Source organism: Bemisia tabaci, chromosome 5 (genome assembly GCF_918797505.1).
Source record: "Bemisia tabaci chromosome 5, PGI_BMITA_v3".
Lineage (NCBI taxonomy): Eukaryota > Metazoa > Arthropoda > Insecta > Hemiptera > Aleyrodidae > Bemisia > Bemisia tabaci.
This window is the reverse complement of record NC_092797.1, coordinates 37,908,332-37,927,633: the sequence shown is the minus strand read 5'-3', so window position 1 is coordinate 37,927,633 and position 19,302 is coordinate 37,908,332. Positions and strand designations below refer to the sequence as shown.

At 37.7% G+C, this 19,302-nt stretch overlaps 1 protein-coding gene across 8 annotated transcripts; it reads left to right on the top strand.

The window, feature by feature from the left end:
- Nucleotides 1–439: 439 nt before the first annotated feature.
- On the top strand, nt 440–19,302 carry LOC109040871 (solute carrier family 5 member brother of rumpel). 8 transcript variants are annotated; one of them, XM_019056968.2, is made up of 14 exons: nt 440–581; nt 3,435–3,647; nt 4,653–4,812; nt 5,719–5,784; nt 6,150–6,201; nt 7,886–7,953; nt 8,731–8,885; nt 10,788–10,928; nt 11,773–11,881; nt 12,805–12,914; nt 15,893–16,160; nt 17,068–17,246; nt 18,118–18,337; nt 19,137–19,302. In XM_019056968.2, exons 2-14 carry the CDS (start codon nt 3,463–3,465, stop codon nt 19,197–19,199), a joined length of 1,776 nt encoding a protein of 591 aa, XP_018912513.2. In that variant the 5' UTR covers nt 440–581; nt 3,435–3,462; the 3' UTR covers nt 19,200–19,302. The 8 variants fall into 8 exon arrangements, with proteins under 8 accessions (XP_018912513.2, XP_072156771.1, XP_072156770.1 ...); XM_072300670.1 differs by lacking the exon at nt 440–581 and adding an exon at nt 2,270–2,497; XM_072300669.1 differs by lacking the exon at nt 440–581 and adding an exon at nt 2,270–2,497 and having other exon boundaries at nt 3,422–3,647.

The window sequence follows — 19,302 nt, the reverse complement described above, 5'->3', positions numbered from 1 at the left end:
TCCTTTGAAGTTTCAAATTCTTATTGTTCATGAAATTTTCCGTCTCAACCAGGGACAGTTCACCACTAGATAACCTTCCTCGAGGAGGTGCACATGAAGTAGAACCACACCACTAACCAGGGCCGGATTAAGGGTGTGGCCACATAGGCCGCGGCTTATGGCGGGAAATTTAGGGGGTACTCTGCACCTCATCATCTGCCTCTCATCATATCTTCAAATTACTGCAAGTTTAAGTTTAAGTTAGCAATTAACTTTCAAATGAGGGGCCTTGAAGACAAGGCGCATAAGTGTATATTTTTAGAAATTCGAGACTAGAGATTAGAGCCCAGCTGCGTGCCATTGCTCGTTATGCTTGTAGATGTTTCAAAAGGTCAGATACAAGAAAACGACTAGACCTCACTAAAAGTGCAGTAGATAAAAACAGGAAGAGATTAGATAAGAGGCGAAAGAGAAACATAAATCCGCACCATTTTGTGTTTTTTCGTGTTGAAAAAGTAGGGATGAAAATAAAAATAAAATCGTGTGCTTAGAAGGCTGTCTGTGGTCAAAATTGAGTTGTGCGTGTTTTTTGGTAGTTGAAGGTAAGGTCCATCGGAATACCAAGCGATTATGTTTTGAATTCATTTGACGCGGAAAAAACAGCGAATGGGATAAGTGCATTTTTCGTTTAGAAGGGATGCGGGATAAGTGTGACCGCGACCCACCGTCACTTTAAGCCCAACTGCTATCCTCCATTTAGCTCAACATAGCTGAAAATTTCATTAGACGTTCATAAAGGCATAAGATAAACACTTGAAAATGTTGAAGGTATTCGAAGCACTTTGTAGGTCTGAGTAAAATGCAGAACTTTAAACTCTTTTTTTTCGAAAGAATAAAAACTGCACTTAGGCGCCATATATTCCAAGCCCCTCAAATCTATTCGTTCTTACCAATTTTTGAGCCCGAGACCAGAAGACCTCTTGGTCAATAGTCAATTTGAAACATAGAACACGTCGCTCGAGCCAATCGCAATGAGAATTGTTTTAATTTTTCAAGGTCACACTTTCCCTTGCTTGAAAAAAGCCTGCGGTTTTTTCCCCAAATTGAAGGAGGCTGCCTCACCATCCGCGACTCCAGCTGTTGGAGTCGCGGATCAATAAATTTAAGACTGGATGTAGATCAAAGTGAATATGTAGGTTTAACTGAAACGTGACCATTCAGTGTGCCTATTTTGGGACCCCGATTTACGAGAAGTGCAATTCTAGAGTGTGGACGGACTGACACGTTATTGGACTTGATTAAGGCCCTCGGCTACTCGTTGGATAACCGTATTTCTTTGACTTTAATTTAGATATCCGGAGTTAGAAACTCTCGCATGGTTGACAAATGGTGCTTTAATTTTTTCCCATTTTTTGGATTAGGCGAAGTCCTCAAGCTGGATATATCGAAGTAATTTATGAAGTAGGATTGGAGGAGGGGAAAAGGAATCAAAGTAATGTAAGTAAGTGGAGAAAAATATTAACTGGCAGGTACTAGGAACAACGGTGCATTCAAACTTCACAGCCGAACGGTAAAATATACTAATCATTAAGATGGAACTGTTTTTCCTCATAGACATCTAAAAATTCAAGTGGTTTAACAATCTTCAATTGAATTAAGTAGATGTATGGATGGAATTAATTTTAGTTAGTCCATCATGTGTAACAAATTAAAAAAAAAAAACCAAATACAAAAAAAACAGTTTAACAAATTAAAATGAGATTAAGTAAAAAAAAAAAATTAAATGAAATAAAAACAAACTCGGAGAAGCAGATATTTTACTGCGTGTCGAGTACAAGATCAGTCAAGTCCGTCCATCAGTTTCAGGATTTTATCCGGAGTCCTCACCTTTGAAGTTCTGAAATACGGAGACTGTTGTGACGCACTCAAACGCCTTCAAATATTGTTGCTGCAGTACGCTCTACGGAGCTATCAATAATATTCAAAATTAATAATCCATTCTTATAATTTACTGAAAAAGTTATCATTTGAAAATGTTAGATAGGTCTAAAACTGTACTCTGCTTGAAAGAAGCAAAACTCTTTAAAAGGTGAACTTATATGCTAACGTTTAAAACTTGTAATTTTATTCTGAATTAAAGGAATGAGTTTTTCTCAGGGTGGTTTTGAATTTGACATAGAGACCCCGCATATTGTAGGCACCGTGTGATCGTGTGACCATATTGCTAATTTCTATTTCACTCGGCACCCATGCTTTTTCTTGCCGACCATCTCAAAGGCTCATCTTAAGTTTCAGTAACACGTTGCCTTCCACGCCGATCTCTAACGCGGATTTTGATCGCCATGAAATTCGTGTTCTCAAAATCATTGAGCGACGTCTCTCACGCCTTTCTTTTTACACTTGGCACTTTCACCCAGTGAACTTTGTAATTTCGCCAGTACTTTTAAGCCCCAATTTTCATGTTTTATCGTAAAAGACTCATTGAATAGTGTGCTATTTTAATTTTTATTGAATCGATGTATGTGTTTTATCATTCATGTTTATTTAGAACACTCACATAGACATTACCACCCTTTAGTGACACAGCTCAGCGATGACTTAGAAATCGTGTGAATTATTTGTACGTCCGTCCGCAATTCTTCATTATTGAATTTTGTATTATTTTCTCGCGACTGCGTTGTTTTCTGAATCGAATGACATTCAAAAAATCATATTTTACCACCACTTTTCACTATATAAAAATCACTTAAAGAAGTATTGCTTGTCCTTGTCAACAAAATTTTGATTTTCATCAACTACAGTGTTGCATTGAGCAGTGCGACACTCAAAATCAGGTGTAGTGGTAAAAAATCATTTACATTATATTGTGTCCCCCTCTTTCAACATATCGACGATGAAACTACCAAACCACGTATCTCGTTTGCGGTGTTTAAAAATCTACGCTCACATTTTATTTTTTTGAAGTAGACCAAATCAATATCATTCCTTGAAATTTTCACAGAATTTTCTCCGCACGAAAAGGAAAAATCACAGAAATTTTCAAGACTGGACGTTAAGTAGTTTTTCATTTAAAAAATAAAGTATGACAGGAAGTCTGCGACGTCGCAAACCGAGATACGTGGTTTGGTAGTTTCACCGTCGATATGTGGCATGAACATAGAGTATAGCGTGGCATATTTTTAAAGATTCAATTATAGTAATAGCTAGATGTGGTCATGTAATGAACTACAAGTCCCTCATTTCCATTTTTCATTTCAAACCTTTATACTTAATATGTTCTAATTTTTTTCCATCTAATTTGTAAGTAAATCATTATATCTGCTGTGAAATTCTACAGCTAAGAATCAATTTCAAAAATTGTCATTATAATGAATTATCTATCGAGCTGAGTGAGATAGAAAATATTTTTATCGGGTAATACTCGTATTGACTCCAAATAAAGGTGAAATTTTTAGGGAGAAGCTCTGAAAGCAACGCCAAACAATGAGTGGGGTGAAATATTTGGATTGGTTTGACTGGTGCGTGTTCGGAGGGATGCTGCTACTGTCCTCGGCGATCGGGGTATATTTCGCCTTTTTCAGCAAGAAGAAACAAGACACAACCTCAGAATATTTGATGGGTGGGAGAACGATGCCAATTTTCCCAATCTCAATGTCTCTCATTGCCAGGTACACACCCTGCTTTTCTTTTTCAATATTGCGTAAAAGTGGCAACGCAAGATCAAAAGTCCTGAACATCCTTGAAAGCAAGAGCAAAGCCCTTGCACTCTTAAATGAAAATATTGAATTTTTGAAATATTATAAAATTAAATAACAATTTTCCCATAAAATTGTATCTTTGGACCTAGTTTAGTAGAAACGCTTCAAGTCGCGCATTTTAGAAGAAAAAGAGTTGGGAGTATCTTCACCTAGTTATAAGCTTTCTCTTGCAAAAATTTAAAGTCGAGAAAAAAAATTTAAACGTAAAACTAGACGTCAAACTTTACCTACGTCTCTCACATTGAGTTTTGTAGAGAGATAAAACTTTAAATCCCTTTTTGTCGGTTCAAACCGGTTCTTTTGTCGGTTGTTTTGCGACTTAGCACGTTAGTGTTAAACTCGGCCCTAGTAGGTGAGTGCCGATTTTCAACTAACAATAAAATGAATTCTAGTATTAAAAATAGGTACAATTTGAAAAACAAAAAATAATTGGAATCTGTTTCAATTTTATTATAAGAGATTCCAATCAGAGAGGCCCCTTCAAATAGCAAATAGGCAATACACATAACACTCCAAAGTCATAGCAACGATATTACCTTGTAGTCGCAATTCATTGCGACCTTTACTGCTTGGCATGGCTAGATGTAGTTAGGGCACACAAAAGAAACAAGGGAAAACACGTAAAAAAGCCCACAAACAGTAAATCTAATTTCTTGTGACTTTACAAAGTCAGTAAACGACAATAGTATTAGTGTTTTTGATTCATGGTTAGTTAATTTTAGTGTGCACGGAGAAAAGCAGATATTGAACTTCGGTCCGAGTTCGAACGCCGATCTTCCTTGGTTCAAGTAATCGGCCTCTGTGACTGAAAACTTCAGTTACTTATCGGGAAAGTTCAGTGTCCAACTTGAGCCGGCGTTAAGTATCTGTCATACTGAACTTTTTTTCTCAGTGTGTATTTGATTTAACTTGCAGTTATATTTCGGGAATCACGCTACTTGGCACACCGGCTGAGATCTACGTCTATGGGTCTCAAGCATACATGGGCGTTATTTCGGACATCCTCACAAATATCACAATCGTTATAGTTTACCTTCCAGTGTTCTTCAAGCTTCAAGTCACCTCTTCGTATGAGGTATGAATAAAAGTCAATTTTATATTTTATTTTCTTCCTCATTAAATGAAACATGGAGATATGTACATGAAAAATCCTTTTTAAGGAAAGAAAATGACATTGATAAATTGTTCATTTCCCTGTGCCTAAAAAAAAACGGAGCGAAGCAGCAAACATCGAAGCACTGAGCCGGGCACTATCTACACCTATTCTAAGAAAAAACAATGAGTTATCATTTTAGTGGTATTCCAAATAAACTCTTGATGAATGGAAGTCATAACCAAGAATGGTATTTGTACCACTACGTTTGTGACATCATCAACTAATGGTAAAAATACCACCATTGTTGGTTAAGACTGCAATTAATTTTTGTTCACGTGGAACACGTCTGAAATGGTAATTTTAGATAGTGTGAAAATACAGGAATAAAAATATACACATTTCTTTTGAAAAATGCACCAAGCAAAATCCATGAAATACAATCTTAAGAACACTATTTTGAGATCAATTGGGATGTTCCACCTGTAATCTACCATATTTCTGGAAATTTTGAGGTACATGTTATTGAAAAAAAGATCGTTAGTTGCAGTATATCTAAAACTTTTTTAAGATATATTTCTATTAATATATAAGTAATTACCATATCAATGCCGGAAATGCTGAAAAATGAGTGAGTCAATTTGTTGCTTAAGGGAGTACGCCCACTGAAACATTTCAAAATTGCCTTTTAGCGGTTTTTTTTTTTTTTTTTTGTATCTATTGAAACTGAGCAATTTTTTTAGAATAAAAAAGAGCAGCGTATCCTCATTACAATCAATCAAATTCTGTATAATTTTTAGATTGATTTTCTTATTTTTCACTGGAATTCTATCCTCTGTAAGCATATAACTCTTTTTATATCTACTGATTCATGATGTTTCCATTCAGTATTTGAATAGGAGATTCGGGCCTGCTGTTCGACTTTTTGGAACCTGCCTCTTCTTGATAAAAATGGTGAGCACATTCAAATCACCTTCCATTCCATAAATCACACGACAGCCATTTTTAACGTTTTCTTTGGTTTAAAATTTAATTAATTTTGGTCGAAGACAAAAAATTTTTTTTTTCATTTCTGAGAAAAAAATCCTTTAAAATTATTTTGCCAACAAAACCAACAAAAAAACCAAGAAAACCAATAAAATTTTGAATTTCGCACACATTTTTTACCGATTATAATTTAAGATAGTGCGCATTTTTATGTCTCATTCCCAGAATAAATTTTGTCTGCCACAGACTTTGACGAGGTGTTTATTGATTGTGAGAGAGAAAGCAAAAATATTATTACTGCATTTGAAATTTTACCTCGTGCATGCTTTCAGATGCTGTACATTCCGATTGTGGTCTATGTTCCCGCGTTGGCGTTCAGTCAAGGTAAGAAAAAAAGGTAATTATTTGATTTTAATCTAATGACGATTCGATCGGTATTCCAATACACGAATGCACTCAAATAGACTTCTAATAAGAAGCATATTTGAGAAGTTGTAGGAGAAAACTTCTTGAATTTTTATTTTTCAAGCCAGCATGAACATGAACCACCAGTATTATGAAGCCGCAAGCAACTGATTTTCTGGAAGTTTTTGCAGGTTCATGCTCATGTAATCTTCCCTCGGTGGCGAGGCGTGAATGATCGATTGTCGATATTACCCCCATTTGAAGCGTGGTAAAAAATCGATTATTATGGTGTTCGCTGCGAACACCCTGTCTATCGATCCTTTTTCATAGGTTTAAATGGTAGATCAATCGATTTATCGCAAAGCACGCCACGCCACTGTCTTCCTTGATTGTTGAAATGCGCATCCTTCGATTCCAGCTAAACTGATGTTACTGGATTGTGAGTAAGTGTCTACAAATGGTTCCACTAAACCTTCATTCAGTGATTCTTCAAATCAAATCGAAAAAATGGAGATGTTGCATATATGAGGAATTTGCGATTTGACTGTTGAATCACATGTAAAAATTCGCGAGAAACACGATGGTGCCACTGGTTCTCTCTGAAATCATCTCCCAAGTTGAGGCCAAAATGGAGGAGATATCCCACCCTGCCCTGAGAGTCCACCTCTACATCAAAACAAACTCTCCATGCAAAGATAAGGAGCAAATACATTGACAGGGTTGCCACTTTATATGGGGACTCCAAAACTGAAAACACGGCATCTCTGCTAATGTATTTGCTCTCAATCTTTTGCATGGAGAGTTTGTTTTGATGTAGGGGTGGACTCTCAGGGTAGGGTGGGATATCGCCTCCATTTTGGCCTCAACTTGAGAGCTTTTTTGAGCTTGGGAGATGATTTCAGAGAAAACCAGTGGTACCATCGTGTTTCTCGCGAACTTTTACATTCGAATCGATGGTCAAATCGCAAATCCATCCCACATGCAACATTTCCATTGGATCGCTTTTCGATTAGTAAAATTCCGTGTGGCCTTACTTCATTTGCCATCGATATCCTCTCGTCAAATCCTCCAACTCCTGATAAGCGAACGTCATGGGCTCAGAGGCTCAACCCACGCACGAGTCACGGCCCCAAGGGCCTCGCGCTAACGACAACGCCTTGCTCATGCAACTATTACTGCTCCATGGTTGTGTATGTTGCATACTCTACAATTGAAGGCGCTTTGGCTATCCTCAGGGTAGATACGCGTCGTACTACACCTGCACTGCCACGCAAAGTCGGAATCATACGCCACATTCATTTTAAGAAAAATGCGACTGAAAATGACGCGGAATGGCGATTTTTTGAGAGGAATACGTGGAGTAAGGTGTGAGTTAACATAACCTAATGTAATTTTTAAGATTTAAGTTTGAAGGTATACATTTAATATTCAACGCTGTCTGCATACACTTGACGACATGGAGGGGGGGGGGATAGCAAATCTTTTAAAAAAGTCCATTAGGGGCCATAAGTGCAAAACTCGAGGAAAAATCTACATATTTATTTGCTTATTAGTTAAATGTGTGTCTTCTTGTGATGTCTATCTTGACATTGGCAGAATTATTTTAGCCGATTAGGCTGGTAATTAATCGAACTGTTTTTTTTTTTTTTTTTTTTATTTTCAGTAACTGGCATTAATCTCCATCTTATTTCACCGATCGTTTGCTCCGTCTGCATTTTCTACACAAGTTTGGTAAGATTAATATTATTATCCTCACTATTTTTCGACATACTTTTACCAGACGATCGGTTCATCTGAAATCTCATTGTTTAGATGCTTAAAAAAATGCATCAATATTTAGACAATACGAAATGAACATAGTTTATGAAACAGGAATTCCTCAGTTTCGTAGTCGATGCCATAGTAAAAAATAAAAATTTCAAGCTGAAATCAAAGATAGTAGAAGCACCAGGAATAAAAGTGAATAAGAAAGAGAAGACACGTCCATGCCAACTAATAGCGACAGAAGTATGGTACAATCATTTACGATCACCCTACCTAGGATTTTAACTTGGCACAACATCTAAAGTGGTGATAGTTGCTTATCCGCTAAAATAATAAGAAAATTAATTTTTCCTATCAAATGCATGAATCAAAGATCAAGCTCCACTGAGTCTGCAGCCGAAAAGTTAACTTTTAGTAGTCAGACAGCAGAACCGCATGAGCTCGTTATGGATTAGCGCTTCTGATAGAATCATAAGTATTTGAAATCCTAGACATCAGTGGCGTGGCGTGCTTTGCGATATATCGATCAATCTGCCATTAAAACTTATGGGAAGAAATCGATAAACAGAGTGCTTGCAACGAACACCTTAATAATCGATTCTTTACCATAGCTTCAAATGGGGAAATATCAATAATCGATCATTTAAGCCTCGCCACTGCTACACGTCTAATAAAAAGTCACTCTATCTCCAAGAATGTGAAACAAATGATAATTTTGAGACAATTGCTATTGTTTATTTGCAGGGTGGATTGAAGGCGGTGGTTTGGGCAGATACTTTGCAGATGTTCCTCATGATGGGAGGGATCGTCGTAGTCTTGATCATTGGTATCGTCAAAGTGGGTGGATTAGGAATAGTTTACGACAGAGCAGTCGAAACTTCACGCGCTGAATTTTTCAAGTAAGACTCTGAACTAATGCTAATCAGTGGTAATTGCTTTTGCCAGCAAAATTAGTGCTTTTCCAGCATCTGAAATGTTAATGTAATTAAAATTTTGATGGAAAAGAACCCTTAAGGGAGTTATGTGTATCATATCTGTGCCCCGGAGTCAAAACGTACCTAACTCCATTTTAGTAATTTCGATATATCAGGGAAAACCCGCTCGTCGGCCCCAGGGCCGGATTAAGGAGGTGGCTACATGGGCCGCGGCTCATGGCGGCAAATTTAGGGGGCGGCAAATTTTGCAATTTTTTTAAATGCGGGTATAAAAAAATATCGGATTTAGACAAAAAAATTACAAACGAGAAAAGGCGACAAAATCTCTCATTTCCTGAGAGAATAGTAATTCCTAATTTTGTCGTCTTTCGGTGATACAAGGGACAGCACCTTTAATTAGTCGAGTTAAGAGAGAAACCAAACACGCAATTACGCCTGGAACGGCACGGCGCAGAGACCAATGATGACGAGGACTTGAGATGAAGAGGAGAAGCCCCCGACGCGGCGATCGGCATGTAACACATATTAGCGCCTACAAGACTGCACGAATACTTCATGCATTGCATCAAACACAGTGCGGTCATTGCGGTCAGCGTGAAACGGATAGCGCCTACAAGAATGCATAAATACTTCACACATTGCGCCAAACACAGTGCGAGAAGCGTGAAACGCATGACGCTGACAAGACTGCGTGAATACTTCACGCATTGCGCTAAACACGATGCGGTCTGCGCGGCGCGGCGCAGCGGTGGAAGTTAAAATCATTAAACCACATTCATGTTTGTTCTTTCATATTTTTTTCGTTCATTAATGGAAGGCCTTATCCACACAGAGACAGGTTTACGAAACTTAATTTTTGCTAGTAGTGTTGACAGGGCATTCCCAAAACATGTGTTCAACACGAATAAACGCGGTTTATGCGCATCCCTCCCCCGCTGGCACGTTCACTTGATGGTTTTTATTGATGTTTCAATACGAATGAGAAGAGGGTGGCAAAATACAGGCGGCCCATGGGCGGCAAGTAGGTAAATCCGGCCCTGGTCGGCCCCATTGATTCCAATGTAAATCGGAACGGAGTCGCTATTGGATATCTTCGGAACGCCACTAAGGCGCTTTTTTTTTAAAAATGTGAGTAAGGTACCTTCTGGCTCTACGATACTGATATGTAGTTACGATCAGATATGTCATACGATTTGTGGCACTGATCAAGGAATTAACAGCTCAGTCTAACTCATTTAGTTTTGATGAATAATGTACACATTTCACTAATCTCTCGCTTTGTTGAGCACGAATAAATAGATCGAGTAGTAGTTTTTACTTCTCGACAATCTCTTCCAAAAGAATTTCTTATGGAGTCTTCGCAGACTTAAATTACTTCGATTTAGACTGGATTTTACAATTTGGAACTACAATAACTGGTTCAGTTAAGAAACGACGTACATAACATTGCTTTCCCTATGCACACGAGTGTTTTAATGGATGGGCTAGACATTTTAGTTCCTAATTACAAAATGCAGTCCATTTAGTCCATGATGTTTACCTCACGTTATAGTTAGATTTAATTCACCCCCCTGCAAAAATTACTGTTACCCCCCTCTCAAATTAGCGTTTTGGGATGCATTTATGGATAAAAAGTTGCCACCTCATATCGGTTTTTCATCTTGAGATTTTCGAAAAATCAGCGCGCACCAGAGATTTGAGCGTTACGTAACACAAGCCTCGTAGATTCCCTTCCCTCTGTAATGCACTCACAACGCATGCTCAGACAGCTACTTCTCCCTTAGAGTGTAAAGTGGTTCATAAATGGTCTCTCATAGCAGCTAGGCATCTTGTTTATCAAAATCTGATCAATTTTTTTCTTTCCAGCACAGATTTAGACCCAACAGTTCGACACACATTGTGGAACATGTTACTCGGGAACTATGTTTATCACGTGGCCACAATGGCTGTCAATCAATGTATGGTTCAACGCTGTCTCTCTGTCTCCTCAATTCGCCACGCTAAATGGTAATTATCATAAAATGAGCGGTAACTTTCAAATTATTTGGTTTAAAAAACAAAATTGTATAATTTCGGCACCCTGAAATTTTGAAACTCTCAACGACTTGAAAAATAATTCTGAGTGTATGTAGTTGGCATTGTACACCGAAAATTTAGAAGAAGCCAAAGATCATTCTTCGTTTATCAATACTCGTTCACCCAAGAATTTAAGGCTTACAAGTTACAACATCTACAAATTTTGCCTGGTAGTGAAACATGTTGAAAATGACTTGACAGCACTGATACTGGCTGTTCACTCTATTTTATTCTTTGTTATATGTCATGAAAAAAATAGAAATTGAAGTAGTGATAATCCAATGTCAAATTTCTCTCCGGCAGTTGTACCTCTGCGGCTTTTTTGCAATAAGGAGCTTCAGCGATGACAAAGATCGCATCAACCTGCAGCACTAACGGTACTTAACAATATTATAAAAACGGACCTAGTGCAATAGAAATGCATTAGGTCGTATCAAGTTTGGAAAGCAAAAAAGAAATTTAGGTAAAGTTTTGAACCTCCGTAAGACTCGATGAACGACCATTTTCATTTTTCCCGTTCAAATTAATTCTCTTGATTTTGAATTTTCGACAGGAGAAAAAAGATGCATTAACTTTTAAACTACCTACTCTCAACTCACTTCTTGCCCACACTACGACTTGGTTCCCATCTACTCGGTTCAAATTAAATACTGTTTTTTCACTCTGATTTCGTTTCAAGTGAATCGAATGGTCCACAAGCTTTGCTTCTTTGACCAGGAGGATGAAGGGTGTTGGTTAAGTGGATACCTTATCTTGATGTCATTTCATTTTTCAGGGCAATGTTCATCCTGACAGCGGGCATTTTTTGTATCGTGACACTCTGCACTCTCACCGGATTCGTCATGCACGCGTATTTCTTTGATTGTGATCCAATAAAGTCCAAGGTGAGTCTTATTTTAGAATTACATCGGTTATGACAGTTTATGTCGCATCATAAAAATAAACCAGAGAAAATTGAAGAAAATCTGGATATTTGTCTCCAAATATTAAGTTTAAGTAGCCCTTCGTACAAAGTCTCTGCTCAGTGAAAAGCTTGAAAATTGAAAAAGCTACTCAGAGCCAGTTTAACCGGTTTTAAACAATTAAGATTTGAATCGGCTGTTCGAACTTTCAGTGATTCGAAATCTTATTGCCTAGCGCTCTAAAATGTTGAGTCATATTTTTTTAAAGTAGACACCCTCAATGCGATAGTCAAATGAAACGTAACACAACGTATCCAACATTTATTAGATTAATCGAATAAAATATGCAAGATATCGTATACATAATTAAAAAAAAAAAAAAAAAAATTATAAAATTAGAAATGCACTGAAGGATCATACAGATTCGTGGGTCGTACCCCACCGTGGTCGAAAATCAGATTATAACATGACAAAATATATAGAAAAATGCTTAATTAAAATTGCATAATTGCGCCTCGCATTAGAATTGGACAGAATATAAAACACGGTGAAAGAAAATCGTATCATACAAAACAGTTGTTGCAGTTATTCCTCCTTTTATTACCACTCATCATATTTAACCACTGATAAACTCCGGGTCAAAAATATCTTCAAGTACCTATTTTTTTGTGAGTTTTATGATTTTTTGTACATGAACTTGTGAAACAAAATTGTGTATTGTTCATTTAATTACTCTTGATTTGTTTAAGTCAATCTTTTAATGAGCAAGTAGACGTACATAATGCGAGTATACATTACACACAATCCACCCCAAACTCATCAAAAGAAAATAAAAACTGAGCTGGGACGGTAAATAAATATGACCATATATATAAATTTCTCATTTTATTTGTGTAATTTTATAGAAAATCAGTAAAGCTGACCAGCTGTTGCCGTATTTTGTCATGGAGACCTCAACGATAATGCCAGGACTGCCGGGAATATTCTTATCTGGAGTTTTTAGTGCAGCTTTAAGGTGAGTTGATTAAACCGGTTGACTGAACGGTTTAGAAAGAGAAAGTGTTGAGTATGAGTACGGTTACGCTTTTTCCAATTTAACAACAAGTTTTACATTCAAAAAGACGGCCTTACAATGGGTAACCCTTTATCTTCAATTTTATCCGAATTATTTATGAGTGACCTAGAGATGAACGTAAAGGAAAGTAGCTCGTTATTCAAACATTGGTCTCGAAAAGTTGACGACATATTCGCCGTTATAGACAGAGATAAAGTAGACGAGTGCTTACAATTACTGAATTCAATAGAAGATACCGTCAATTTCACAGTGGAAATAGAAAAAGAGGGGACTCTCCCATTTTTAGATTTGAAAGTAATCAGGGTAAATAATAGGCTTGAATTCGATATATATCGAAAACCCACACATGTTGACGTATACATCAATGAAAAAGCGTATAACCCACGTGAGCACAAATTAGCCGCATTTAGAAGTTTAATACAAAGAATGATCAAAGTCCCCTTGACACCAGAAAGACTGAATAGGGAAAGGACAAGAATTATTGAAATAGGGCAAAAAAATGGGTTTGAGGCATCAGAAATCAATAGGATAATTAACACAGCAAAATACAAACAACGAATCAGGAATATTACCACCCTTCAAAAGGATTGTGAAGAAAGAAAATGGGTTTCAGTAAACTATCATCCTGCAATCTATTCAGACCTGAAAAAAGTTTTTAAAAATTATGGTCTATGCGTAGCTCCCAAAAATAAATACAACCTTAGAAATATTGGAATGAGGAATTTAAAAGATGAGACACCCGTTTTAAAAAAATCGGGAATTTATAAAATAAATTGTTCTGGATGCGAGAAAGTGTACATCGGACAAACGAAAAGAGATATCGAAACAAGAGCTAAAGAGCACGCTAGGAACATAAAAAACGAAGAAACAACAAAATCAGCAGTGGCAAAGCATTTTTGGGAGGCAAAACACAGCATAGAATTAAAACCTGAATTACTCAAATCAGTCACCAAAGTCAGTCAACTAAACACAGCAGAGAAGTTATATATTTTTAAACACCGCGCGAACGTTTTAAATGAGGATTTGGACGGACTAGACAACATCCTGTTCCGAGCATTGGAGTCCAAAGTTCAGCCACATGCGTGCAATGCGACCACGAATTCCGAATCAGTCAACAACCACTGAAGATGGGAGATGGATGAAAGCTCCCGAAACTAGTCTGGTGGCAATTAGATACGTAAGCGAATTGAGTTTTTAAGTTGATTTTAGCCTTAGTTGATTTAATCGGTTCGCTGTTTTTTAGTTTCGTTCATTGTTTTAATGAGTACGGTTGTTCACAGTTAACCCTTGGATGCTCAAACTGGGTCAAATTGACCCGAGGCTTGCTAAAAGCACGTAAACCACGAGTTGCATGGGACCGGTACACACGCGAGCCTAAGATATAGGTCTACAAAAATATATCGTCGAAGAAAATAATCAGGCATCAAAATGAAAATAATAAAATCGAGTATCACCATAGGAAGAGATAGGGGAGATGCATTCAGGCCTCGTTTTTCAATTTCTCTCTCGAATTAGAGCGACACCTTATTGGCACTTGACACTTGGTAGCATACAGCGGGGAGTTTCGAGTGTACGCCTCGCGCCATCGCGCCTTCAATCTTGCAGATGCAATACGGACATCCATCAAGCACGAATAGTTGTATCTCCACGCCGTCATCAACGCGCGTCCTTTCTCCTGTTCTATTTCCATACCGATGGTAATACTCCACAACTCATGTTGACTGTTTGCGACGTTGCAGACTCCTTGACATACTTGATTTTTTAAATGGTAAAATACTCAAGAAAAACTTCCGTGACATTTCGATTTCTTGATATTTCTCGGGTCAGCTTGAACGGACTTAGGACTTTTCGAATAAAAAGATTATTAGGCATCTAAGGGATAATGTCCCCAAACAAATGAAGAAAGAGGGAAGAAACTTGCAAACAATCCACAGGCTGGACCAAGTCAACCCTCTTTCACAATGAAAATTTTTTAAAGAATCGGCTGTTGGCCTGGGAACTTAAACGCACGGTGAGGAAAGTAAGCAAACCTGCTTTAAAGAATACAGCAAAGTGCCGCTCAACTTAAAGGATAATTTTGACTACAACAATCAAACTGAACAATATGTTGAAACATTTCTTGATGAGAAAATTTATAATAGCATTTTTTTGAAAAATACTTTTTAATTTGAAATTGAATTGGTCCCGAAAATGCTCTAGTTGCTGGTGGGAGGTAAACAAGAATTTTGCACGTTACGTGACCACGGGTTGGGGCCAGTGACCTTAGATGTATGTAGGTTCTGGTAATCTGAGGGGGTGTAAAGGGGGCGGCGGTACATGACGACACGTCTGTCGTAAACAGGGTGATCCAATAGTCCCTTCCACCCCCTCTAACTTTTTACCTAAGTGTGATAAAGATTTGAAACTTGGAGGACGTTTCAATTTCAAAGAGAGCTACTTTTTGCCCCCCACCCCCTCTAAAATGTTCAAGATTGGCATCCTTTAAAGAGGTGAGGAACGGACCAAAACTTTTTTCAACTGGAAAAAACCTTCTTATGATACCTCGTCCGAAAGAACATAAACTTGAGAACGCACCCCAAGTTTCAAATCTCCGTTTCGATCAGGAAAAATTGGACGTATTACTGCCAAACGGAACTATGTGCATTATGACGTGAGCCCTGTTATGCATGCATTCTTATAGATCTCAGGGCTCATGTCTTAATGCACATAGTTCCGTTTGGCAGAAATACGTTCAATTTAGAGGGGGGGGGGGGGTGAAGGGACTTTCGGTAACCCTGAGCACGTGTATAAGATATTTTCTTTAGGCAGCTCTTTTATATTGTACGTTCCTTGTGCAGATGTATTTTTAGATTAATCTATTTTATGTATCTTAATTCATCTTTTGTCATATTTATTTCATGGACTCGATGTGACAACAGCACAATGTCTACAGGATTGAACAGTATGACAGGAGTAATATTCGAGGACATGATTGAACCGTGGACGGGGGGCCTATCTGAGCGAGCCACGGGTCGCGTCCTCAAATTAGTCGTTGTCCTCATCGGAATCCTGTGCGTCTCTATGGTCTTCGTCGTTGAGCAACTGGGAACTCTTTTCCAAATGACCAAAAGTCTCCTCGGAATCACGAATGGACCCCTTCTGGGTCTCTTCACTCTCGGAATGTTCTTCCCATCCGCAAACGCTTTTGTAAGTTACCTCCTATCAAGATCATTATGTGTTTTTACCTTTTTCAAATTCCAAACCACAAAGAGCGAACTCCTACGAAGCAAACTCAACTTATACATATCACTCAAGTGTTTTAATGTTATGAATGGACCTCTTCTGGGTCTCTTTACTCTCGGAATGTTCTTCCCATCCGCGAACGCTTTTGTAAGTTACCTTCCATCCAGATCATTACGTATTTTATACCTTTTTCAAATTCCAAACCACAGAGAGCGAGCTTCCACGAAGTGAATTTCTCAACTTATCCATGTCATTCGAGTGGTTTAGGGAGAAAATAGGCCTAGGAGTGAAATGCTTTCAGATTTCAGAGTGAAATCCCCGCCAAAAGTATGAGAGGTCAATAATGGGGGCAAAACCGCCCAAGAATCCTGTAAGAGGCAGGCATGCGCATACTTACTTAGGGTGGCATAAAACGTTAGAAATAAATAAAAAATTTGAAATTTCAGCGAAATATTTCATGAAATTTCACTAGGCTGTCAAATATTTCATATTTTTCAGGGGCTAGAGTATGCAACCCGCACTCAAACACACAAAAATACAGGAAAGTCACAATTTTTACATTTTGCAAAATATTTAAAGGAACCGGTATTTTTTAATATCTTTCATACATTTCTAAAATTTCACGTAATATTTCATGTAAAATTTCAAGATTTTATTTTCCATGAAATGTTGTCACCCTGCGCATGCTATAGATGTTCCAATGTTCCATGCTATGCTTGACTTCAAAAATATTAGACTTTAGATTACCACGATTCCATAAGGATAAAAAAAGGAGAACTTTTTTTAAAAAAACGTATGAAACATGATGACTTTTACAAATTACTTTATTTAATTCAACAAAATGGCCTCAACTGGATTTCTTATTTTCAAGGGTGCTCTGGTAGGTGGAATTACGGCGCTATGTACCATGGGTTGGATCTCACTTGGCGCTCAGTCGGTCATTTCCAAAGGTCTCATCAAGTTTCCAACAAAATCTGTGAACGTATCAGGTTGCAAGGAGCCTCTCGATCATCTGTTTACGCCCACAGCTCCTTCAATTTTGACGCTTGAGTAAGTATGCGGAATTAAAAGTAGCCAAAGTTTGTAAACTCGATGGGACATCTGAATGTTATAACAAAATTTTACTACGTTGCGGTATCCATTCGCCTTCTTATTGTAATAATTTTGGAACTTTCGATGATGGACTAAGTCTGAGCCTGAGCCCATGATGACTGAGCCAATCAGAAAATGGTTTCTCCATTTATGACCATAATCGTCTTATAACGGTACTTACATTGAGCGCCAAATATTTATTACGATATCCCTTTTTTTTACTGAACTCGTCTCCTAAAGATTAGGTAAAATCAATGGAATTTCTCATTTTCATACAGAGGTAAGTATACTTTCCGAACCATTCTGATGAAAAACAAAGAAAATAAATGAGGGATTAAATGGACCGCGTTAAACAGAAAGGAACCAAGCCACATCAGCCATTGCCAAATTTAATAGGGCAATTTAATTTTTTACATGAAAACGGTTCTGCGGATTTTCGTGCAAATTGCAGTGAAAATTCTTCATAGTTTGAAGCAAATTCCCTAGAAATTTCAAAGAAATCCGCACAAACGTTCTCTCGTAAAAAATCGTATTGCCCGTCTAAATTTAGCAATAGCTGATGTGGCTTGGTTCCTTTCTGTTAAACTCGGTCCAAATGCGCTGGAATTATTGTCAAGTGCGCATTATGGGACACAATCGAGTTCTGTGCAGAAACGAAACTAGGTAAATCCAACTGGGCATGCAATGGCTATTATATAAGAAGAATCCAGGTCCTCTCCTCCTGGTAATATTAGTGTCTTGAGCATTTGTGACGCTATTGTATAATCGATATATATCCAGGAAATTTTTGTTCAAAGAGCGATAAAGTTGCGTTTTTTTATATTTTCAGAAGCAACCTTGAGGTGGCAATGGAGCCATTGTACATGTTTAGGATTTCTTACATGTGGTACGGTTTGATAGGACTATTCATAACTATCAGCGTGGGTCTACTCGTCAGTAACTTGAGACCTGATTCGAAGAAAGTTGACAGGGATCTACTGTCACCTGTTATCTACAGGTTCCTCGCTGAAGACAAGTCTAGCTCTGGGATACAGAGCGTCATTAGTCCGGTAAGTTTGAAGTTGGTAGAAATGAAGTCCTGATGAGATATCATATATGTTAGCAGTTGAACTCTATGTGAACTTGAAATTATCTTCAAACAGTGATCATCAATGCAAACTTTTTGTTTGCATTTGAAAGAGTGCAAAAGAGATAGACGGCTATCATTATGACCTACAGGGCCCTTGGTTCCCTAAGTGTTGGTATTTTGAGGGAGATCTGGGGTAGTATCCAAAAAATGTAGGTGGAACTTGAATTCTTTCACTGTGCAATTATTCCGAGCAGAATCTGCTCAATAATTTTGGCAAATCAATGCTTCAGGGTGCCACAATACTCTAGTTTCTATACTCCTAGTTTTTGAAACATTGTTAAGGAAGAAATCCTGATTTTAATATTTAGATGTGATAGTTCCGAAAAAGTTTAAAACTTTATCCCATGCAAATTGTAATGTTTGACAATTATCGTGACTTCAATGAGTGTTGATCGATTCAAGATTAGAATCATATAATACTCGGATAGAAATGAGTTTAAAAATTCATACCTCATCATATCATACGCTGGTGTATATTAATTCACGATGTGAGGGGTACTCATATTAAAAGTATTCACACATATATGACAAAAAATCCTCAATACAATGGCCTTCCGACCAATCGTAAATTTTGCGATGAAATGGATGCCCCCCCCCCCCCCCCTAGCCATTGCGCTATTAAACTAACCTTGAAAATTTCTTACACTAGTGTTATCCTCTCCGAAATGTCAAGTTCTAAGGTAAAAATTGTGATTAAAATAACTTTATTTGTTTTACAGGAGGGCGTCGAACTGATAGCCGTCGATTCAAAATTGAAAAAAGGTGGCGAAAAATGCAGTTGATGGAGCATTTATGTAATCATTTCTCGACGATCTCACACAACTTAATGAAACGCAGTCAGAATAGTGTAAAATAAGAATGAACAATAAACTGAAATAACGAATA

What these genes read in the sequence shown, in the direction of transcription:
- LOC109040871 (XM_019056968.2), top strand. Translation starts at nt 3,463, where the DNA reads ATGAGTGGGGTGAAATATTTGGATTGGTTTGACTGGTGCGTGTTCGGA. An exon ending in TCAATGTCTCTCATTGCCAG is followed by an intron (nt 3,648 to 4,652) that starts GTACACACCCTG and finishes TTTAACTTGCAG; the next exon opens with TTATATTTCGGGAATCACGC. An exon ending in GTGATCCAATAAAGTCCAAG is followed by an intron (nt 11,882 to 12,804) that starts GTGAGTCTTATT and finishes GTAATTTTATAG; the next exon opens with AAAATCAGTAAAGCTGACCA.